This window comes from Chiloscyllium plagiosum, unplaced genomic scaffold (genome assembly GCF_037043375.1).
Source record: "Chiloscyllium plagiosum isolate Xiang-an unplaced genomic scaffold, Cpla_swu_hap1 HiC_scaffold_42, whole genome shotgun sequence".
Lineage (NCBI taxonomy): Eukaryota > Metazoa > Chordata > Chondrichthyes > Orectolobiformes > Hemiscylliidae > Chiloscyllium > Chiloscyllium plagiosum.
Genome location: NW_028270180.1, coordinates 4,624,045 through 4,648,340, shown reverse-complemented (window position 1 = coordinate 4,648,340; position 24,296 = coordinate 4,624,045). Strand labels below are relative to the sequence as shown.

Sequence of the window (24,296 nt, the reverse complement as noted above, 5' to 3'; positions counted from 1 at the left end):
TTTAGGGGGAGAAAAAAGAATCGCCATCCTTACGACCAATGTCTAATGTCATACCCACAGCAATGTGATTGATTTTTAACAACACTCTGAAATTACTTAGCAAGCCACCAAATTGTGGAATCACAAATGCTCGCTATGGGCGTAATTAGGATTTAATGGTGGATAATAAGCAAGGAAAGGGATCAAAATTGTATGCAATACTCCAGGTGTGGGCTCATTAATACCTTGTACAGTTCTCTGTAATAATCTACTCCTTCAACAATTTTATGTCTGTCGTCACTGAAGAGAATCTAAAAATGTTCTAATAACAGCTTTAAAGCAGGAGATGAAAGGGAGAGAGAACCTTGGTAAAAATACACTCACTGGGGAGCAGCACTAAACAAACTGATGGAACTGCAGACTGGGAAGTCTTTGGGTCCTGATGAATATCATCTCAAGGTCTTAAAAAAGGCTAAAGACATAGTAGATGCACTGGTATTAGCTTTCCAAATTTCATGATATTTTTGGAAAGGTTGCATCAGATTGGAGAGTAGCAACTCCTTCCCAAAAATGGGAGACAGGGAGAGAACATGAAACCATAGGCCAGTTAGCTTGACTTGATGTTTTCATGCAAAAATGTTAAAATTAATCATTTCATGGATAGAAGATTGGCTGATTCACAGAGTGGGTAAAAGTCTGGTAGATGGAGTGATTGGTAAATATGACAGTTGGAGTTCTGCAGGAATCTGTACTGGAGCCTCAGCTTTTTATGATATATATCAAAGAATTAGATGAGGGGAAAGGAGGTATGATAACTAAATTTGCAGATGACAGAAAGATAACTAGCAAAGTATGTTGAAGAAAAACACCAAAGCTCCTTATGTAGTACCTTCTAAACCTATGACCACTTCCATCTAGAAGGAGAAGGGCAGAAGATACATGAGAGCACCATCACCTACAAGTTCCCCACCAAGCCACTCACCATCCTGACTTGGAAATATATTGCCGTTCCTTCAGTGTCGCTGGGTAAAAATCATGGAATTTCCTCCCTGTGGGCATTCCTACAGCACATACACTGCAGCGGTTCAAGAAGCTAGTTCACCTCCACCTTCTGAAGGGCAACTAGGTACGTTTAATAAATGCTGGCTGAGCCAGTGATACCCTATGTTGCATAAGTGAATTAAAAAAAGGACAATAACAAGAGAGCAAACGGAGATATATAAAAAATTTGGCAGATGTGGTATAAAGTGAAAAAATGTGAACTTGACAAGAACAAAAAAAGCAGTGTTTCTCAGATGGATAACAACTGCAGAAGTACATGGTGTAGAGAGAACTGGGTGTTCTAATGCACAGGTTAGAAAAGATTAGTATGCAGGCATAGCAGATAATTAAAAAGGTTAATGGAATGCTATTCTTCATTATGAGGGGAATTAAACATATGTAAGGAAGTGATGTTTCAGATTTACAAGGCATTGGTGAGACCACTTCTTAAATACAATTTTGGTTTCCTCACGTAAAAAGTAACATAAATATGTTGAAGACCGTTCAAAGGAGGTTTATTAGATTGCTACCTACAATGATAGAGTTGTCTTTTGAAGCTAGGCTTATTTCCACTGGAGTGAGGAGTTACTTGACTGACTGAAATATTTAAGTTTCTGAATATTCTTGGCAAATGGATTCATTGAGTCCAGAACTATTGAACACTTTAAATTATTTTTCTCTCAGAGGATTGTGCCACTTTAGAAGTCTCTGCCTCAAAAGCTATGGGAGATGGGGAGAGGTCATTGAATATTTTTAAGGTGGAGGCAGATAGATTCTTGTTCGGCATAGGAATCAAATATTATTAGGAGAAGTTGGGAATGTGGAATTTGAAACATAACTAGATCAGCCGTGATCTTATTGAATGGCAGAACAGACTCAAGGAGCTGCTCGAAATTCACATATCTATATGTTCATAAGAATAAAATATTTTATCCAATGCAGCTTAAAAAATAATTTTGTTAGCGGTGGTTAAATGAGCAGCACTCATTTCTGGGTCAGAAAATTAAGAACTAGAAGAAGTAGGCAATTCAGCCCCTCCACCCTTCCCTGTCATTTAATACGAACATGGCTGATCTCATCTTAGCCTCAACTCCACTTTCCTGTCAGCTCTCACTAACCCTTGAACCCATTACTAACTAAAAGTCTGTCTCCCTAAATTTACTCAATATCCCAGCACCCACCACACACCGAGAGAGAAGTAATTTCTCCTCATCGGTTTTAAATCTTCCCTCCCCTATCCTAAAACTATGACCTTTTATTCTAGATTGTCCAATGAGAGGAAACATCTTTTCTACATTTACTTTTCCAGCCCTCATTAGTATCTTATTAACTTCAATTACACCCCCTCTCATTCTTCGAAACTCCAGAGTATAAATCTAAACAGCTCAATCTCTCTTTATAAGACAAAACTCCTCATCTCTGGAATCAATCTAGTGAACCTCCTCTGAACTGCCTCCTATCCAACTATAATCCCTTCTCAAGGAAAGGGATCAAAATTGTATGCAATACTCCAGATATGGGCTCATTAATACCTTGCACAGTTCTCTACTGTTATAACCTACTCCTTCAGCAATAAATGCCCAAATGCCATTTTCGTTCCTTTGAACTGATCCCATACTATTAGAACATAGAACATAGAACAGTACAGCACAGAACAGGCCCTTCAGCCCACGATGTTGTGCCGACCATTGATCCTCATGTATGCACCCTCAAATTTCTGCGACCATATGTATGTCCAGTAGACTCTTAAATGTCCCCAATGACCTCGCTTCCACAACTGCTGCTGGCAACGCATTCCATGCTCTCACAACTCTCTGTGTAAAGAACCTGCCTCTGACATCCCCTCTATACTTTCCTCCAACCAGCTTAAAACTATGACCCCTCGTGTTAGCCATTTCTGCCCTGGGAAATAGTCTATGGCCATCGACTCTATCTATGCCTCTCATTATCTTGTATATCTCAATTAGGTCCCCACTCCTCCTCCTTTTCTCCAATGAAAAAAAGTCCGAGCTCAGTCAACCTCTCCTCATAAGATAAACCCTCCAGTCCAGGCAGCATCCTGGTAAACCTCCTCTGAACCCTGTCCAAAGCATCCACATCTTTCCTATAATAGGGCGACCAGAACTGGATGCAGTATTCCAAGTGCGGTCTAACCAAAGTTTTATGGAGCTGCAACAAGATCTCACGACTCTTAAACTCAATCCCCCTGTTAATGAAAGCTAAAACACCATATGCTTTCTTAACAACCCTGTCCATTTGGGTGGCCATTTTAAGGGATCTATGTACCTGCGCCAAGATCCCTCTGTTCCTCCACACTGCCAAGAATCCTATCCTTAATCCTGTACTCAGCTTTCAAATTCGACCTTCCAAAATGCACCACCTCGCATTTATCCAAATTGAACTCCATCTGCCACCTCTCAGCCTATCTCTGCATCCTGTCAATGTCCCGCTGCAGCTACAACAGCCCTCTATACTGTCAATGACACCTCCAAACTTGCTGACCCATCCTTCAATCTCCTCATCCAAGTCATTAATAAAAATTACAAAACAGTAGAGGCCCAAGGACAGAGCCCTGTGGAACACCACTCATCACTGACTTCCAGGCAGAATATTTTCCTTCTACTACCACTCGCTGTCTTCTGTTGGCCAGCTAATTCTGTATCCAGACAGCGAAGTTCCCCTGTATCCCATTCTTCCTGACCTTCTGAATGAACCTACCATGGGGAACCTTATCAAATGCCTTGCTGAAGTCCATATACACCACATCCACAGCTCAACCCTCATCAACTTTTCTAGTCACATCCTCAAAGAACCCGATAAACTTTGTGAGGCATGACCTGCCCCTCACAAAGCCGTGTTGACTGCATTTAATCAAGCCATGCTCTTCCAGATGGTCATAAATCCTATCCCCCAGAATCCTTTCTAACACCTTGCAGACGACAGACGTGAGACTGACTGGTCTGTAATTGCCCAGGATTTCCCTATTTCCTTTCTTGAAGAGAGGAATTACATTTGCCTCTCTCCAGTCCTCAGGTACGACTCCAGTGGAGAGCAAGGATGCAAAGATCTTTGCAAGTGGCGAAGCAATTGCATTTCTCGTTTCCCAAAGCAGTCGAGGACAAATCTGGTCCGGGCCTGGCAACTTGTCAATCTTAATGTTTGACAAGATTTTCAGCACATCAGCTTCCTCTATCTCTATCCATTCCGGCATGCACACCTGCTCCTCAAAGGTTTCATTCACTACAAAGTTAGTTTATTTTGTAAAGACAGAAGCAAAAAACTCATTTAGGGCTTTCCCTACCTCCTCAGACTCTACACACAAGTTCCCTATGTTAACCCTGATCGGCCTGACTCTTTCTTTGACCATTCTCTTATTCCTCACATAAGTGTAAAATGCCTTTGTGTTCTCCCTAATCTGTTCTGCCAAGCCTTTCTTGTGCCCCCTCCTGGCTCTCCTCAGACCATTTTTGAGCTCCTTTCTCGCCTGCCTGTAATCCTCTAGAGCTGAGCTTGACTCTAGCTTCCTCCACCTTATTGAAGCTACCTTCTTCCTTTTGATGAGAAGCTCCACCACTCTCATCATCCAAGGTTCCTTCATCTTACCCTTTCTTGCCTGTCTCAGAGGGACATATTTATTCATCACTCGCAACAACTGTTCCTTAAACAGTCTCCACATGTCTATAGTGCCTTTACCATGGAACAATTGCTCCCATTCCATGCTTCCTAACTCATGTCTAATCACATCATAGTTTCCTCTTCCAAATTAAATATCTTCCCATTTTGGCTAATCCTCTCCTTCTCCACAGCTATGTAGAATGTGAGGCAGTTGTGGTCACTATCACCAAAATGCTCTCCCACCACAAGATCTGATACCTGCCCCAGCTCGTTTCCAAGCACAGTCTAGAATGGCCTCTCCCCTCATTTGCCTGTCAATGTACTGAGTTAGGAAACCCTCCTGAACACACCTTACAAAAACAGCTCCATTCAAATCTTCTGCTCGAAGGAGATTCCAATCAATATTGGGAAAGTTAAAGTCACCCATTACAACAACCCTACTACGTCCACACTTTCAAAATCTGCCGACCTATGCTTTCTTCCATCTCCCTGCTGCTATTGGGGGGCCTGTAGTGAACCCCTAACGAGGTGACTGCCCCCTTGTTGTTCCTAATTTCCACCCATACTGACTCGGTAGGCAGATCATCCTCGACAATGGAAGCTTCTGTAGCTGTGATACCCTCTCTGATTAGTAGTGCTACACCCCCTCCTCTTTTTCCCCCCTGTCTATTCTTTTTAAATGTTTTAAACTCTGGAACATCCAGCAACCATTCCTGCCCCTGAGAAACCCATATCTCTGTTATGGCCACAACATCATAGCACCAGGTACTGATCCATGCTCTAAGTTCAACACTTTTATTCCTGATACTCCTTGCGTTAAAGCAAACACACTTTAACTGATCCCTTGGTTTCTTCCAAGGAAAATCTTTCCCACTAGCTGGTCTACCTGTTGGCAGCAGTATTTGCTCCTTTATAACAGCGGCTGTGCTTAAAAAGTAAATGGCTGATTGTAAATTGTTTTGGGAAATCCTAAGGTCATGAATATTACAAAATTATAATGTTTCCTTTTTTTATTTCCTGATCTAATTGTGCAACGATTCAGTACTGGTTTGTTATTGCTAGAATCTGTTTTTGTGCATAAACATGATGTATGTTTTAATACCTTGGAAATATACTGCTGGCAGATCAGACGGTCTCCTTGTTTAATGTCCTTTAAGTTTCTAGTAATGAAAATCCCCCGGCCCTGGCACCCACAGTCTGGTTTACAGATATACGTCTTGGTCTTCTTCATTCTGCAGTAGGCCTGAAAATCCCCAAAACTGTGAAGTATACAAACAGAATGTTTTAAAAATCATATGACAAATACCCAAGTAGCATCAGCAAATAGGAATTTCACCTTCAAACTCCTGAAAGGTTGCAACTAAAGTCCTCGGAGACACAAGCTTCAATTCCAATGGACCCACCATCACAGCTACCAATTCCCCAACTCAAATACAAGAAACTCTCTTCTTATCCAATATCTTCACAAGATGATCACACAACACAACACAATGTTCCAAAAACAGCAAATGACAGCTGAAAGGGGAATTTCTTCCAATCATCTGACCAAATTTCTCCCTGGACAAATACTGCAAAAAACCAACAGTGAAAATGTGTTGCAGCGGGCTGCGAACGGCTGGTTACTCCCCATCCTGGAAGTAAATGTGTGGGTGAGCCGAATGACAAAACAAATCATAATGTAGTGTGGGTAGCTAATTTAGCACAAAGTAGGGCTTCCACCCTCTCATCTTCCACCTGGGCAACCAACAGCCTGGAGGATTCAACACGGAGTTCTTCAATTTCAAATAACCTCCCTTCCCATCCTCTGACTCACTTCCCAGCCACTCCCCCTTCCTTCCACTGCTCCCTGCCATCTATCACATTCATTCCCCTCATTGACCCTGTCCTGTACCCTCTACCTGTCTTCACCTATCCCCACTTCAACACCTTGCCCCCACCACCGCCCGTACCTGCAGCTCCCCCTATACCCACCTCTAGTCCTGAACAAGGGTTACACCCAAAACATTGACTTCTCCACCTCGTGATGCTGCCTGGCTTGCTGTGTTCTTCCAGCCTCCTGTCTGTCTATTTTGGATTCCAGCCTCTGCAGCTTTTTGTCTCTAACCAAGCTCCCATAGTCCCAGCAGTGCTGGAGTGTAGTGGCACTGCCAGTAATGGGCAGACCCAGAAAGCAGGCGCAATGGATCCAGGTAACTCTGGAGTGTTGGGAAAGGAGGGCTTTGCTAGCTTAGGGAGGGTGGAGGGGAGACGTTTAAAGTAAATGTTAGGTAGGAAGGAAGAGGATTACTATCACTGATGGGCAAAGGGCACCTCCAAGTTAATAAACCCATTCCTTCCTGCCATTTTAAATAGACAAAGAAATGCATTGCCCACTTCTATTTGCCTAACCATGGTTACCAGATAATGGAGTGGGCAGGTAATACTGAGTTCAATTGATCTTTTAACAAACTGTTAACATGCCCCATCCTGCCAAAAGCACATCTGGTGGGAGCATGTAGTTTATTCAACTCATTTCACTTCGTGGGATCATGCAGTGCATTCAACTATACAATTACTTTCTAATCATTTGCTATTTATGAGCTGTTTTTTCAGTATCATAAGAAATGAAATCAGTCATTGTGTAAAAACAAGTTCCTTTTTATCTTCACCCAGTCACCAAAGGTGCATTCCATTGTCAATCCTAACTTCACTCACTCGGCAGGTAAACACCACGTTCGTGGGAAGATGTTATACTCCTTCGGGAAGAGTTTCAGCATCCTATTCAAATTTCGTGCCAGTAGATCTTTCCTGCAAATCTCGCTCATTCCGGGAAAGTGATTGATCTTCTGCAGAAATGGGATGGAAAACAGAAATCAATAATGGGGCACGTGTAAGAACTCCAAAAAGGAAGAAGAAATGCAGATCAAGAACAGCTGGAGAGAACGTGAGTTAGATACAAATGTACAAACGAGGAGCAAAAATAGGCCACTATTTCGGTCTTTCAGTAAGATTATGATTGATCAGTCTGTACTTCAAACTTCACTTTCCCATCTATTCCTGATAATCTTGCTTTGCCAAACAAGAATCTATCCACTCCATCAAATTCTGAGGCAGACAGCCTCTAATCATGCACAACATACTGATAGAAACAAAAATCTCCTCATCTCTCCCTGAGAGGGGGGACTCTTAAATCTTTATACAGTTTTCCCTACTTCTGGACGAATAACAAAAACATCCTTGCCAGTAAAGACCGTTCAGGATCTTACACACTTCAATTATGTCATTAAACTCCAGTAAAAGCAAGCCCAGCCTCTCTAAACTTTCCTTATAAGAGAACCTGCTCATTCCCGCTATCAAATTGGTAAACCTCCTTTGATCTGTTGCCAACGTGTTTGCATCCTTCTTTAAGTAAAGGAACAAAAACTGTGTGCTTTACTGCAGATAGTTCAAAAGATACTAAAAAAAAATTCTTAGCGCTTTAGTTTGAAAACCTTAGATAGTAGCATAAAGGGAAGGCTGAGGAATACCCTGAGTTCAATACAGAGGTTATGAATGAATGAGAGAGAGAGATGATTCAGTGAACCATTGTTTTAGCAAGAAGAATGCAGAGTGTTTAGAATAGCGTGGCTATTGGCTGGAAGAAACAAAAAATGAAGTTTCAAGAAAGAAGTAACCACTGTAGTATTGATTTAAAAAAAAAGGTGAGACTCAATAGAGACAAGATAAGCATGAAACTAGAGATGAGAGAAGGATCACCTATCAGATTTCTTGCAATTAAAACAAAAATTCTAAGAATATCCTTACTTTTTTGCAAATATATAGCTTAAAAATAACAATTAAAAGGCATTATAACAGCAGGCAGCGATCAAGCATAGTTTAGAAATTGTTCTTCAGAAACAAAATACCAGACCACTGGTATTTTCGATTTAACCCCAAACACCTCATGCTGCTAATTGTTTTTTGCCATTTCAAATCCCATTAGCCTGACCTGAAAATTTTTAATCTCCATGACTTTTTCATGAGAAACAGAGGAGTCAGTCCAGAACAAGATGCACTCTTCATCATCTCCAACCTCCTTCAGTCCATATCGACGAGCTGCACGACGAACTGGAACACAAGATCAGAGATATTATTATTATTAATATTTAGTGCATGTAAAACTCCAGAGTCAAGTGGTACAGCCCTCATTTGCTGCCTTTCAGATGACTAGTCCACTACTTGACATCCCTGAGCAATGTGTAACATTGTTTGTGTCTCTGTAAGTGCATAAGAGAATCGAAGCTTTGACCTACATTGCCATATGAGAGAGAGTGCAAAAGAGAGCAAGGGACAGAGAGAAGAAATTCAAACAGAATGATACAGATGGACAGAGATAGAAAGATAGGAATTGAGACACGGATACATTCAAAGAAAAATACCAAGACAGACAGGAGTGAGGAAACAGAGCTTGAAATAAGAAAGACTGAAAAAGAATGTATGGCACAAAAAATGCAGAGGACAAATTAATGTTTCAGAAGACCAACAGTAGAACAGATAGGAGAAGGGAAGAGAGTAGGACAAAATTAGAGAAAATGTTTTATACAATGTTTTATGAATGAATTCAGTGTTTAATTGCAAAGTAAGTGGAATGGATATCTTCACATTCAACAAACTATCCAAAAGGAGCAGACTACCAAAATATACTTTGGTCTCTACGTCTTATGTACATGGAAATAGAGTGATGGGTAAATACATTGCTTGGTGCAGGTCAGCGGCAGATTTCAGAAAAGTCCTTATTCAATTTGCCAGTTGACACTGAATTATCTCAATAAGTCAGCTATTCAGATTGACGCAGCCACTGAGAGACACGTTATATATCTGATTGTCAACCAGTATCCAACAGATAGTGAACATGCAGGTTGGAAGGGGAAGAATTAGCTGGGATTCTTGTTCGATTTTTGGTGGAAAGTTCATATGTTTGGACTCCAGGAGAACAATGGTTAGTACAAAGTTGAACAACCGCTCAATACTTGCTGTTTAAGATCATATACAGCACAAGACAGTAGGAGATTGCCAAAAGTTGGACACCAGGAGACGAAACAGAAACTTGGAGGGACAAAGATCAAACTTGCATTGAATACATCTGTATGGCTCTCTCTTGCTCCCCAACCCAATAACCTTAATTGAGTAATACACACCACTTTCATACTTGCAGTTAAGCAGATTTATTCCAATACACCTGCAAGACAAAAGAGGTCGAGATCTCAACAAAATAGGTATTATAAAGTTCCCTGTAAAAAAAAACTGACTGGCTTGTGCGCAACATTGTTGAAGAATGGCAGAGACCCAAATTCAACACAATGGGGATAGAATATAGAAGCACCAAGACAGAACATTTCAGAGTAGCAACCTGCAGAGTGGCAGTGAAAGGAGAAAATCACTGGAAGCTGTGACAGAGTGAAGTGAGAGGTTGGAGCAAAGTGACTGATCAATTAGAAGGCAACAGGTTTCACATGAATCCGGTGCATGAAAGTGCGCAAGACTTTGGAGGAGTCTCCCTGATAGAAAAGCAGTTTCATAGAATCCACATTCAAATTTGTTCATATGAAAGAGTAATCATGAGGGAGGCTGGTCAGTGAAGAGGATAAACAGCAAGGGACACTGGTCAGCGAGGTGGGGGGGTGGTGGTGGTGGTGGTGGGGGCGGCGGGGGGAGGAGGCGGGGAGCAGGGAAGGAGATTGGTCATCAAGGGGGCCAACAGCGAGGGAAACTGGTCAGCGAGAGGGGGAAAACTGTTCAGTGTGAGAGCGCAACCACGAGAGTCACAGGTCTGCGTGAGGGAGTAACTGAGATAGTATTGTGACAGTGAAGTTAAAATTAAAAGAGTCATTCTACCTCCTTTTCTTCTTCTTTTTTTTCTTGAGCATTTCATCTTTAATAGCTTTGTTATTTCCCTCAGTTTTCTGATTGATTAGTATCTGTTCTTGCTTGTGAAGTCCCTCACGGTCTCCCAGCTGTTTACTCTGTTTCATGCGTAATCCCAAATCTCTGCCTGCTACATTCTTTTTCAGCACATTAGGTTGTTTCTGAACTGGCTCAATTTCATCTTCTGAGTCCTCAGCCAGACTCTCGTCCTCATCAGCTGACTCCTCCTCAAAATCACTCTCACCCCCAGAAGCATTCATTCTGTGAGATGTAGAGATGGGTGAAAGGGACTTAGGAAAACATCTGTGATCTCAGAATGAACAGCAACAAAAATAATCTCGGTGGGCAGCACAGTGTCTTAGACCCGTCAACTCAGTGACCTTGGTTCAAATTCAGCAAATACAGCAACCTGAAAAGGTCTGGACACTCCACAAGTGCAGATAGTGATGGAATTGTGATATCTTTCCAAGTGAAGTTACCATGTGATTTTGAGGGAGGGTTGGGAGGCAGTGAACCCATCCACAGGAACCTTTATCTTTCTCGATCACTGCTTCCCAAACATTTTCCCATTGTGAACCGGTTTCAATACCCAAGAGTTGATGTAGCCCCATGCTGAAACCTTGAGAGATATAGAAGATTTAGTGATTGGGGAGGCTTAATAAAATGGCAGGAGAGTAACCTTTAATATTCAATGATTACAATACACACAAATTTTAAACATGCAAAAATCTGTGATTTAAATTTGAACTATTTTGTGAAAATGCTATCCAACTCACTACCTCTAAGAAACGTGGCATGCATGTTGTGACATTGCTATGATCTAGTCCTGCATGGAGTCACTCGAATGTTCACGCCTTCCATTGAATTCTGAGCCAGACAAAAAAAAACTGGGCTCCCTCCAAGCAGATAGTGAGGTTGCCTGTGTGAAGCTTGTTCATTCTCCTTTGTTGTACAATATGGTTAATATCTGATAGGGTTAACTAATATATTGAGAAAGTTCTGATAGATTGAATTTAAGGGGAAGATTCCAGATACAAAGATTTCAGAATGTTCCAATATATTTAAATTTGATACTTTACCCAGAAAAGGCTAGAGGATTAGGGTTAAGAGTTAACTCCTGGGTAACTATTTTAATGTACCTCTGCCTCATCTCGGATTCCTTCCTTTCTCCACAATTCTCCTCCACTCCCTGGCAAGCCTCTCCCTGCAAGATCCAAACTCCCCATCCCACCTCTGCTAGACAAGCTACCTCTCAGCCCAGACCCAACACTCAAAAATATTGTTGTGAGAAAGCACATTCATTAAGAAATTCAGCAGTATAGTTTGACTAATGAGTGAAAATAGATATTACGGTAAAATAAAAGTTTATTTAAAAATCGTGTTTTGAAGGGAATTTTTTTTATTGTTTAAGTGAAAATCTCTCTTTAATGAGCAATACCAGCACAATGACATTTGTCTCAATATTAAAAATGCAGAAAGCTCAGAGAAGCTGCAGGAGGGGTGCAAAGTTATTCATAGTGATAAAAAGGATACAAAAGCCACAAATTCGAAAAGAAAAACAGCACTAGATGACACAGTATTTCCTGCACCTTTGAATGTATTCTTTCATTTTAAATACTTGCAAAGATCTTTTTACAGCAAAAATAGGAAGATAATTCAGAAACATTAAGAAACTACAACTTTAATAAAAATTGAATCAAATTTCTGAATAGAAAAGAAGAAAGAAGTAAAAAAAAAATTAAAACACATTAATGATAAAGCTTTATTGGCAACACATCTACGTTACCTAATTAATTTTAAAAGCTTGCTAAAAACTCAACTCTAAATCTAATTGAAGGGAGTGTAAACATTTTTAAAATTTAACAGCAAAGCCAACTACACCTACAAAAAAAAAAATCTTCAATGACAGTTTTCAAGTAAATCATTTAAATAGTAGAAACAACTGCAGTTAAGTACAATGACGGTGGCGAAAGAGATAATATCTTGGAGCAGATTTAAAACCACAAACGTTCAGGCAAGGATTTGAACTGGACTATATGGAAGAGATACATTCATATGATATAGAATTGCTTAAAAATCATAGGAAATAAAAACAAAGAACAAGAACATTTCTTTACTCTGCATGTCCGGTAGAAAATAATGTTTTAAAACAACAGAATAAAAAAGAGACAGACATCTTTTTAAGAACATTTCACAATTCTATTACATAAAATATAAATTGTATAACAGACTGCAAGATTTAATGGAACAGTGCAGCTCCCAGGAGAATCTGCTGACAACATTATTAATCATTAATATTGTCAGAATGTTGTGCTTATGTTGATTTAAAACCAGAATTAATTCAAGACAGAATTGTCAGAATTTCTGATTCATCTCTTTCAGATATATTAGAACCCATGCCAAGCCACACCATCCTGAGTTGGAAATATATTGCCAATGCTTTACTGTCACTGGCACAAAATCCTGGATCCTGGATCCTGGACCCACCCCCCCTCCCCCCGTAACAGCACTGTGGGCATACCTCTACCCAAAGGACTGCAGCAAATGGCAGCTTCTGACCATGGTCTTAAGTACAATTAGGTACAGGTAATAAATGCTCAAATCACCTGAATTAAATTAAGAAATCCACAGTAGACAAAACATGCTACTGCCTGCTGGGGATGCAGCCTGCTTACTATCGGAACACAATAACTGTGCTGGAAAACAACTTAATGCCCAAAATGAAATGAAGTACTGTCACAGGTCATTGTAAACCATGCTGCAAAGTGACTCCAACAGCACAAATGTGTGCTGCAATAAACAAATTCTAATTGTCGGAATGTTTTCATACCCCCATGGATAAATGCATCTACTTGTGTGCTACTGAGACATTTAGATCAAGAAGCTCAGAATCAGTTCTCAGTATAGGTGAAGCTAGGCAGTGGCACGTGAGCTCAGCACTGGGTTTGAGAAAATTAAAGTGGCCAAAGACTTACTCAGAATCATCATCCAGTCAGTCCAGTGTGGCTGAGATTCAGAGTCATTGGCTATTTTATGAAGAAAGATTAGATAAATTGAGGCAGATGAATGAGAAGTGAGCTTGCTGAAGCATACAAGATCCAGAGGGGACTTAATAGGGCTGATAGTGAAAGGATGTTCCCTTTGTGAAAACTGGAATTAGAGTACAGGGTTTAAAATTAAGGGATCTCACATTTAAGACAGGGATAACGTTATTTCCTCTCTGACTTTCGTGAATCTACGAAATTCTTTTACATGGGGTGCGGTGGAGGCAAAGTCATTCTATATTTCTAAAGTCGAATTAGATAGATTCTTGACCAACAGAAGATTTTAAGGTTATCAGGGAGAGGTTGGAAAATGGAGTAGAGACCACAATCAGATCAGCCATAATCCTACCAAATGGCAGAGCAAGTTTGTGGGGAGGAATAGCCCACTGCTGCTTTTAGCTCGTATATATATATATATGCGCGTGTTTTGAAAACTGGAATGCATTCAAACTGGAACTCTATCAACAAACACATCAACTTGGACCCCATTTACCACCCACTGAGAAAAAGAATACAAAATAACATCACACAGGAAATGACATCACCAACCCATGGAAACCTAAACACAAATAGAAAATGTGTCACTAATACAAGTGCTTCATTGGAGACTCACTGATGATGTTACTAGTATGGTGACGAAATGTCTGAAAATGTACCTTCCAGCTCAGCAAGCAAACTTACAAAGATATATATGAATCTGGATTTATCAGACATTCTACGATGTCTTGTGTAACAGAGCAGGCTGCTATCATTCACCATCTAGACTCTCACCACTTGGGCAATTTCCCAGAGGGTATTACACATTTAAAATGCAGGGCAGAATCAACTTGAATCCCACTTAACTTGTGTAATTTCCATTCCCATAAAATTAGATCATCTACCTTTTGCACTTCTGGCGAAGGGACTTTCTCCTTACTCCTGAAATTTTAATTTGTCTTTTCCCTTTTCTGATCCGTGACAGGGATTTGGGGCATTTTCTCTCAGACCTGCAGTGTCTTCTTTTAGTGGTGCGATGTTTCTGCCGCAGCCAGAATAACTTCATAAAGAGGGATGAATGTTACATGGGTTATCATGTTATCGCGTCATTCTATTTCTTACTACCTCTAACTTAGCTCTAAGTTCACTCTTTCAACAAAGACTCAGCTCAGAAATTATCTTTGCTAATCTCTCCACAGACATTATTTGACATCTGTTTTCAGCTCTTTCAGATCTTACACTAACATCAGAAAATTTTATTATGTTGTGTTTGAGACAGCTGAAGGGGAGGTGATGGCATAGTGGTCATATTGCTGTACCATTAACCTGGATCCACAGGCTATTTTTCTGGGGATATGGATCCAAATCCCACCATTGCAGATGGTAAAAATTTGAATTCAATGAAAAATCAGGGATAAAAGCTCAACTAACAGCGAACATGTAATCACAGTTGATGTTGATAAAATCAATTTGGTTTAGTAATGCTTTAATTCTGAATTTATTTCTTATTTTTCTAATTTATTCCTAAGGACTTTGTACCTAAATACCTTTTGTACCCAAGATGGTGCAAAGGTCTGTAATGTTGGACCATTTTTCTTTATTTTTCTAATTTATTCCTTAGAATTTGTACCTACGTACCTTTGTACCAAAGATAGCACTGAAAGCAGTGACTTTGTAAACTTTTCATTGTCCTCATGTCATTCTAATGTCCTTTAGGGAAGGAAATCTGCCATCCTTACCTGGTATGGCCTCTATGTGACTCCAGACTCACAGCAATATGGTTGACTCTTAACCTCCTTCAGGTTAATTAAGGATGGGCAATATATACTGCCAAACCAATGATGCCCACAATCCATGAACAAATAAAAAGGAAGCTATGTTCCATTATGCAACATTAGAAGCAGAAGAAAGAGTGGGCCTTCTCACATATGGTCTCTAGGTCTTCTTCATCATTCAGTAATATCACAGGAGAACCTTCTACCTCACACTATAACAATACCACTCGATTCTCTAATTGGAATGGAAACATCTACCCCTCTAAGTCTTCAAATATTCAACAACTGAAAATCCACAGTTCTCTTTGTCAGAGGGTTGCAAAGACTCTTAGTTCTTGGCATGAAAAAATTTCTCCCGATCTCAGACCTAAATGGCTGACCAGTATGAGAACTATGATCCAAGCCAGGAGGAAACAGCCCATCATCAGCTATTCTAGGACCATAAAATATAAGAGTAGAATTTGGCCATTCAGCCCATTGAGTCTATTCCACCATTTGATCACAGCTGATGTTTCTCAACCTTGTTCTCTTGCCTTCTCCCCATAACCTTTCATCACCTTACTAATCAAAAACTAATCCATCTCGGTCTTAAATACACTCAATGACTTGGCTTACATAGCCTTCTGCAGCAAAGAGTTCCACAGATTAACCACCATCTGGCTGAAGAAATTCATCCTGTCAAGCACTGGCAGGATGTTCAGTCTTTCAAATATCACCTTATTTTTATTTTTCTTGGGGTATGAACATCACTGGCAAAACCAGCATTTACTTATCAAAATCTGAGTGAAGTCAAACTGAGCAAAGAGAATTTGGAATCAGCTGTAGGCCAGTTGAGGTAAGGACAGCAGATTTCATTGTTGCAAAACTCTCCTGGTACACCAATCTAGTAGCATCTTGGTCAGACTGCCCTGATGGAATTAGAACTCATGTCTCTGGCACATTAGTCTAGCACTCAGGGATTACATGTCCAGTAACAGTACCACCATGCCACCATCTACTTCACCCAAGTGTGATCAACATTGAGATTGAAATGGCTGCAGTTCAACAGCTTGATTGTTATTCTGATCTCAGCAGAACGTTCTGCTAATATGATGCATCAGTGATCTCCAAGATGTGCTTCCCCAGACAGTGGAATTCCAGTTAGGTAATGACAACCATTAAAGACAAAGAAAATAGACTTAACAGGGATAATCAAGCATGACTTTACTGTTCCTGGGCTCCTTCCATAAATATTTCAGAGCAAAATAAATGGCTCAATAACCTATCTTTCTGATGAGGGAATACCTTGTAGGGCAAGGAAGTTATCCAAACTCTCAAATCTCAGTAAAATCATACCATAGGAATAACCATTCAATTGATATTTAAATGCAGTGAAACATTCCTAAGCACTTCATTGGAATTGAGGAGTGGAAATAGGGACTAACAAAAATTAATTTGGTCCCAATTGATGAAGAGACATAACAAGGGGCCATCAAAAGCTTGATCAAATAGACTAAAGATGGGTGAGGACGGGAACAGTAGGGTAGCCTTCCACAAGTGCTTACTGAACAGTCAAGACCTATAATGTGAGCAGCTTGCATATGTGCAGTCGAAATTTCTTCCAAGGAGGCTCAGAGCCAACAAGACAATGCAAGGCAAAATATGAAAGTTTGGGCCAAAGAAACCCCTCTCTCACACAAAAACAGAAATTGCTGGAAGAACTCAGTCGATCTGTCAGCACATGCAGAGAGAAAGCAGAGTTACCATTTCAGGTCCAGTGAACCTTCAAAATTGACAGTAACTATGAAATATGCTAAAGATGAGTGTGGAGTGAAGATAAAAAATGATAGGTAGAGTTGGGGGGGCCAGAGAGAGAACACAGCAGTTGGATGGATTGCCGGCATAGTGGCCATGTCTAAGTGGGATGCTCTTCAGAGGGTTGGTACAGACACGATGGACTGAATAGCCTCTACCTTCATGTGGGGATTCTATAATTCAAACAAAGGAATGGATATTGATGAGCCAGGGCTGAGAAAACGGTTAATTGGGACCATTAGTGGGTGAAAATGGGTTAGCTGTGATGAAAGCAGCCAGAGATGTGGGGACTGAGTAAAGGACATGGGAGGTGGTGGTCAGGATCTAAAATTATTGAACTCGATATGGAGTCCTGAAGGCAGTGGGATCCCTAAGCAGATAATGAGATGCTGTTCTTCCAGGTTATACTTCACTGGAACACTGGAGGGCCCCAGACATAGATGCTGGCCAAAACCCCTGGACAGAGAGCAAGCTAATGTTTCCAGACTAGATGACTCTTTATCAGAGCTGCTGTTCAATGCAGGGACTGGACAGGTGTTTCTATTGGTAGGAAAGGCTACGGCCTGAGGGCATGGCCTTAGAATAATAAAGATTAGACCTTTTAGAACGGAGATAAGGATAAACTTCTTCAGCCAGAGAGTGGTGAATCTATGATATTCATTGCCACAGAAAGCAGTGGAAGCGGGTCATTGAGTATATTTAAGACTGAGATAGATAACGTTCTTGGGTTTCAAGGGTTACAGGGAGAAAGCAGGAGAATGGGATTGATAAACTTAACAGCCATGATTGATGGCAGGACAGACTCGATGGGCTGACTGGGCTACTTTCTGCTCCTATGTCTTATGGCCTGGACAGGGACAGGTCAGGCAGGGACAGGGACAGGTCAGGCAGGGACAGGGACAGGTCAGGCAGGGACAGGGACAGGGACAGGGACAGGGACAGGGACACGGACAGGTCAGGCAGGGGAAGGGGCAGGTCAGGCAGGGACAGGTCAGGCAGGGACAGGTCAGGCAGGGACAGGTCAGGCAGGGACAGGTCAGGCAGGGACAGGTCAGGCAGGGACAGGTCAGGCAGGGACAGGTCAGGCAGGGACAGGTCAGGCAGGGACAGGTCAGGCAGGGACAGGTCAGGCAGGGACAGGGACAGGTCAGGCAGGGACAGGGACAGGTCAGGCAGGGACAGGTCAGGCAGGGACAGGGACAGGGACAGGTCAGGCAGGGACAGGTCAGGCAGGGACAGGGACAGGGACAGGTCAGGCAGGGACAGGTCAGGCAGGGACAGGTCAGGCAGGGACAGGTCAGGCAGGGACAGGGACAGGTCAGGCAGGGACAGGGACAGGTCAGGCAGGGACAGGTCAGGCAGGGACAGGGACAGGGACAGGTCAGGCAGGGACAGGTCAGGCAGGGACAGGGACAGGTCAGGCAGGGACAGGTCAGGCAGGGACAGGGACAGGGACAGGTCAGGCAGGGACAGGTCAGGCAGGGACAGGTCAGACAGGGACAGGTCAGACAGGGACAGGTCAGACAGGGACAGGTCAGACAGGGACAGGTCAGACAGGGACAGGTCAGACAGGGACAGGGACAGGGACAGGGACAGTTCAGGGAGGGACAGGGACAGGGACACGGACAGGCACGGACAGGTCAGGGAGGGACAGGGACACGGACAGGCAGGGGCACGGACAGGTCAGGCAGGGGGACAGGTCAGGGGCAGGGGAAGGGGCAGGGACAGGTCAGGGGCCGTTGCTAAGTTGCCCCCCCCCCGTTGCTAAGTGTTGGAAGCGGGAGATGAGGGTGGCGGCGGTGGCGGGGGGGGTCCGAAAGCCCGGACTCTTACCCCGGCCTCCCACTGGCGGCGGTGATGTGAGGGGGAAGCGGCTGAAGGAGACCCTCTCCCCGTCTGCCTCTGTCCGACCCCCTGTCACTCACCTGGCGCTCTCCTGCCAGTCCAGGCCGCGCACTCGTCTCTGGCCCCATCGTCGCCCTGGCAACTAGACGCCACCTCCGATTGGTTCAGGGAATACGCCTTGCTATTGGCCAACTGGTCTCCGCAATACCGATTGGTCGCCTAGCGACACCAGCTCGCCTATTATTGGCTGTTAATCGTCGGCCCCCTCCTATTGGCTCTGAGTAGAGTCCAGGTGCTCTGATTGGGTGGTGACCACGCGATTCAATTGGTTGCGATAATCTTTATTTCTGATTGGTTCCTCCTGGAGATCCTCGTCAATGGTTTTTCTTAAATTCCAATTTTATTTCAGATTTCTATCACCTGTGACTTTCAGGGTTTCAGTTTTCATTCTCTCTCCGATTAATTTTTGACGGTGAACAGCCCCGAGAAACCATGGTAACGGACAGTGTCCATGACGTCAGAGCAAGATGGCGGCGCCCATGGAGCCGGGTGGAGGCTCGGGCCCGGCCTGGGAGCAGGCCCCGGTCTTTGTTTACTCGGAGGAAGATCTGATCCGGGCTGGGGTCCGCCGGGGCGGCTCGGGCTCCCGCTTCGACACGGCTCTGCTCTCGGCCTGGGAGGAGCGGCTGTCCGCCGGCTGCTTCCGTTACCGCCTGCCGCGCCGGGGCCTCCCGAGCCGCGTCCTGCCGGGGCCCCGGGGCCTGGTGGTGCAGTTGAACCCCGAGCGGGCCCGCGAGCGGCGGCCGCCGCAGGAGATCCTCAGCCTCCGGCAGCCCTTCGACCCGCAGCGGTTCAACTTCACCCGCATCCCGGCCCAGGAGGTGCTGTTCCGCCTCCGGAGGCGGGGTCTGGGAGAGGCCGGGGATGTGGATGAGGCCGAGGCCGAGGCCTTGCTGGTCATTAACGTCAGTCCGTTAGAGTGGGGCCACGTCCTGCTGCTGCCTGAACCGTCCCGCCGCCTCCCGCAGCTCCTCACCCGGGAATCGGTGCTCCGGGCCCTGGAGCTTCTCTTCCTGAGCTCGGATCCCGGTTTCCGCGTCGGCTTCAACAGCCTGGGCGCCGAGGCCTCGGTCAACCACCTCCACCTTCACGGTTACTACCTGGGCCAGCGCCTGGAGCTGGAGTGGGCGGCCACCCGGCCTCTGCTGGAGTCCGGGGCACTGGCCTCGGCCCACTTCCTCCCCGTCCACCTGCTGTCCGAGCACCCGGCCCGCGGCCTGGTCCTCTACACGGACGGCGGTGATGGAGGCCTGGCCCGGGCTGCCCACACCCTCCACGCCCTGACTGGCCTCCTCATCCGCCGTTCCCTCGCCCACAACCTCTTTCTGACCCGGGGCTGCCCGCTCGGCTCTCCGGCGCCTGGCCAAGCCTCTTCTGTGGACCGGGACGGCGCCCGGATCGTCCTGTGGCCACGCCGCAGCTGCTTCGGGGCCAAGGACCCTACGGCCTTCACCGTGGCTCTGTGCGAGCTGGCCGGCCACTGGCCCCTCAAAACCCCGCAGGAGTACAGCAGCCTGACCGAGGAGCAGGCGTTGGGAATGGTCCGCCGATACTCACTGCCCGAGCAGGAATACTCCCAGCTCCTCTCGGAGATAATACAACTCCTCCAGGGTGACCAACAAGAGCAGCGATAGGCCATTCAACCCCTTGCACCTGCTCCTAACCCCAAAGATCCAGTTAAAGCCTCAACTCTCATTTGCTAACTCTGTTTTTGTCACAATGACGAAGTACTGATATGTGATATTATGTCTGAACTAGTGTTCCAGAGACTCAATTTTCTGGATACATGGATGTGAATCGCACTGCAGCAAATTTACAATTTAAAGATTCAGGAATAAAAAGGCTAGATTACTAACAACCATGCAACTAGGAGAGAGTGAGGACTGCACATGCTAGAGAGTCCGAGTCGAAAGGTGTGATGCTGGAAAAGCAGAGCAGGTCGGGCACCATACGAGGAGCAAGAGAGTTGATATTTCAGGCGTAAGCCCTTCGATGTGCAATCGCTTGATTATTCTAAAAACCCAGCTTATTCTCTCATGCCCTTTAGGGAGGGAGCCTCTGCCATCTTTACCTCCCCTCGTCTGCACTTGATCCTAGACCCATGCAATGTGCTTAACTCTTAATTGTTTGTGGAAAAGATGCCCACTTTCTAGGAACAAGTACATTTGCATACCATTCAATGCAATAAAAGCAGAGCTAACCCAGTTTCTGCTATTAACCCCTGTTATCACATGTACTTGTCCGTACTCTACTATCATGAACAATCTCTTTGCCTTTGTTTTATGGCAGCTGTTTGATTTTCTGCTCCTCTTTCCCCCCCCCCCCCTTTTTCAGCAGCATATAAAATCCTATCTGACTCAAAAGTGAACTATTTCTCTGTCCACAGAAGTTGGTAGCTACTTCCAGTCATCGAGATGTACAGCATTCGGTCCAACCTGTCCATGCCGACTGGATATCCTAACCCAATCTAATCCCACCTGCCAGCACCTGGCCCATATCCCTCCAAATCCTTCCTATTCATGTATCCATCCAAATGCCTCTTAAATGTTGCAATTGTACCAGCCTCCACCACATCCTCTGGCAGCGCATTTCATTCACGTACCACCCTCTGAGTGAAAATGTTGCCCCATAGGTCTCTTTTATATCTTTCCCCTCTCACCCTAAACCCTCTAATTCTGGACTCCCTGACCCCAGGGAAAAAACTTTGCCTATTTATCCTATCCATGCCCCTCATAATTTTGTAAATCTCTATAATAATGTCACCCCTCAGCCTCTGATGCTCCAGGGAAAACAGCCCCAACCTGTTCAGACTCTCCCAATAGCTCAAATCCTCCAACCCTGGCAACATCCTTGTAAATCTTTTCTGAACCCTTTCAAGTTTCACAATATCTCCTTTTTAACATATTCGATAACTCTGTGCCTCCATCACTCCAACAAAGAGTTCCACAGATCCTTAATTGAGGAAAAAATGTTCTCACCTGTGTCTTAAATGGGAGACCCCTTATCTTTAAGTTGGATTCTCTGTCTCTGATCTCTCCTTTTAAGGGGGAGGGATCATCCCCACAACAACCACCCTGTCAAGTCCCCAGGATCTTGTGTGTTTCAGTAAGATTTGAGAGTCTGAATGACCAACTCGTGATACTTGTTAGAATTCCTGTCATTCTTCTAAACTCCAGTGGACATAGATCCAAACTGACCACCTAAGATAAGTTGCCTCAAGAAGAAATCACTTTTCTGAACTGCTAGTCGTATAACAATTTCTTGAGTAAAGTGTATTTTATCTACACAGTGTTACCAATGCCTTGGCTGACCATAATGGATTCCAGCATTTCTTGAATTCCTAAATGGTCACTGCAATTCCTTTGTGCCACAAAGCTAAGGTAAATAGCAAAACAGATGCTGGATGCTCACGTGTGCATGATATATGTTTAATTTACTTGAGTTCAGGAATTGAATCGGCTGCTTAAATGTTTACCAAGACAGAGGCTCACTGTTAGAGGTTTTGATCTGTGTGGTGACTCCTTTTGAGGAAAGACATGCACTTGGACATCCAATGAGAGTTGGCCAACAACCCTACTCTCCCACTGATGAGCAGCCTCGCGATACAATTGAAACCCCTGCTCGAAGTGGTCAGTGAAGCACAGCCAGAAATTGGGAGATGAATTTGCAGTATAAGTCACAATCTTCAGAGGGCAAGGAGGGGAATTCTCTATTTGAGACCCGTCTCTGTGCAATGCCTTTGTCAGACTCAAACCCCACTTCACTATTGAGAAACATTTAGATGCTTTCAGGACTTGGAGAATTCTGATTTTTCATCAAATGATCAGCATTGGAGTGTGGAAAACAGTGAATGGGTAAACATTTTCAGTAGCATTGACAGCCACATGTACTGACATTTCTGAAATGTTGATTGAAGATGCCAATGGGTGAAAATAGTTTGGAACATCACTGTCTCTGAGTGAAATTATGATGTACAGACTGAAGAATAGGATCTTCATTAACCATTGTTTTCAGAAGCAATTAATCATTCTTCCTAACTTTTGGAAAACTCAGGGGAACTTTATGTTGACTTTCTTTTATAAAGGTGATTGAACAATTGCATAGTCCATTAAATAATCGATTTCTGTTTGGTGTTTGTTACATAAAGTTCATGTAATGTGGACATACAAAGATGGATGATTAAAATAAAAATTCCCGCACATTCCTGTGTTCCACATGAAGATGTTCAAGTATGGGATACATTCCACAGGTGGGGCCTTTAAAGAAAGACATTTCTATGGACCCTTCTGCCACATTGGAACATTTTGAAGTATTTTACTGCCAATTAAGTACTTTTAAAATGTGTGGGTATTGTTATAATGTTTGAAACACAGCTGCTGATTTGCGCATAAAGTGCCCAGAAACAACCAGATCATCTGTGTTTGTGATGTTCGGGCATTAAATACTGTCATGGTTCCTAGGGTGAGCTTTGATTTAAACTGTAATTAAAAAGGCCAAGGAGTATGCACAAATTTTAAGGGAAACTGGATAATTACTTGAAAAATGTTTAATCAAAATGTAGGGAATAGGTTGGATGGGTACCACCAATTGCACTTTTATGTATGTGTTATAATTTTCATGAATTGAATTGGTGCCTGTACTTCATTGCAATGTCTTATTAAATATAATTTATAAAAGCAAGTGAATCATATTTACTCAATACTAAGAGGCACATTACAAGAACATGGTGCACATCAAGAATTGTAGTTGATCATGACTGAATACAGATATCAGTGCAGTGGTCTACTTTCCAATGCTGCTTGTTAACTTTATGGTGATACATTTCCAAATAATATATGGACTCCTGTTTAGGAGGCTGAGCAGGCAGCTTGTTACACTGCCCTCTCCAGAGGCAATTCTGTTTGTGGAGATTCAAAGCCTGAAATGTTTGAGTAGAAATCTTCAAGTTGTTAGAATTGAAAATGTTTAGACCATCAGAATTGTGTAAGGTTCATGCAGCATCTGTGAAGAGAAAGCAGAGTTAACGTCCCAGTCCAGTCACCCACCTGAGCATTAAATCTACTTTCTCTTTTCAGATGCTGGCACACTTGGTCTGTTGTAAACTCAGCCATATAAACATTACATGCATTAACCTGCAATCAAATGCTTTCTTGGAATTGATGCACTCACTGTTCAAAAGCACATTCTGACTCATTTTATTATTTAATTTTTATTATATAAAAACTAGCCTATATCCATCTGCCTCTATTTTAAAATCCAAGTCGCAAAATATGTGCATTAACTA

General features: G+C 43.3%; 2 protein-coding genes across 3 annotated transcripts in view; one reads left to right on the top strand and one right to left on the bottom strand.

Moving 5' to 3' along the window:
• Positions 1-19,391, bottom strand: part of LOC122542565 (tubulin polyglutamylase ttll6-like) — a 56,367-nt gene extending 36,976 nt beyond the window's left edge. The window contains exons 1-7 of one of the 2 annotated variants that reach the window (XM_043680456.2): positions 19,033-19,391; positions 14,444-14,598; positions 10,489-10,779; positions 9,792-9,832; positions 8,603-8,721; positions 7,330-7,460; positions 5,738-5,894 (exon numbers count right to left, since the gene is read on the bottom strand). In XM_043680456.2, coding sequence (XP_043536391.1) covers positions 5,738-5,894; positions 7,330-7,460; positions 8,603-8,721; positions 9,792-9,832; positions 10,489-10,779; positions 14,444-14,598; positions 19,033-19,080 — 942 coding nt within the window. In that variant the 5' untranslated portion in view covers positions 19,081-19,391. The remainder of the gene's footprint in view (positions 1-5,737; positions 5,895-7,329; positions 7,461-8,602; positions 8,722-9,791; positions 9,833-10,488; positions 10,780-14,443; positions 14,599-19,032) is intronic. The other variant, XM_043680461.2, reaches the window with a different exon arrangement.
• Positions 19,341-23,963, top strand: gdpgp1 (GDP-D-glucose phosphorylase 1). The gene has a single exon (XM_043680471.2). The coding sequence runs from the start codon at positions 19,480-19,482 to the stop codon at positions 20,644-20,646; it is 1,167 nt and encodes a 388-aa protein (XP_043536406.2). The 5' UTR covers positions 19,341-19,479; the 3' UTR covers positions 20,647-23,963.
• The last annotated feature ends 333 nt before the right edge of the window (positions 23,964-24,296 follow it).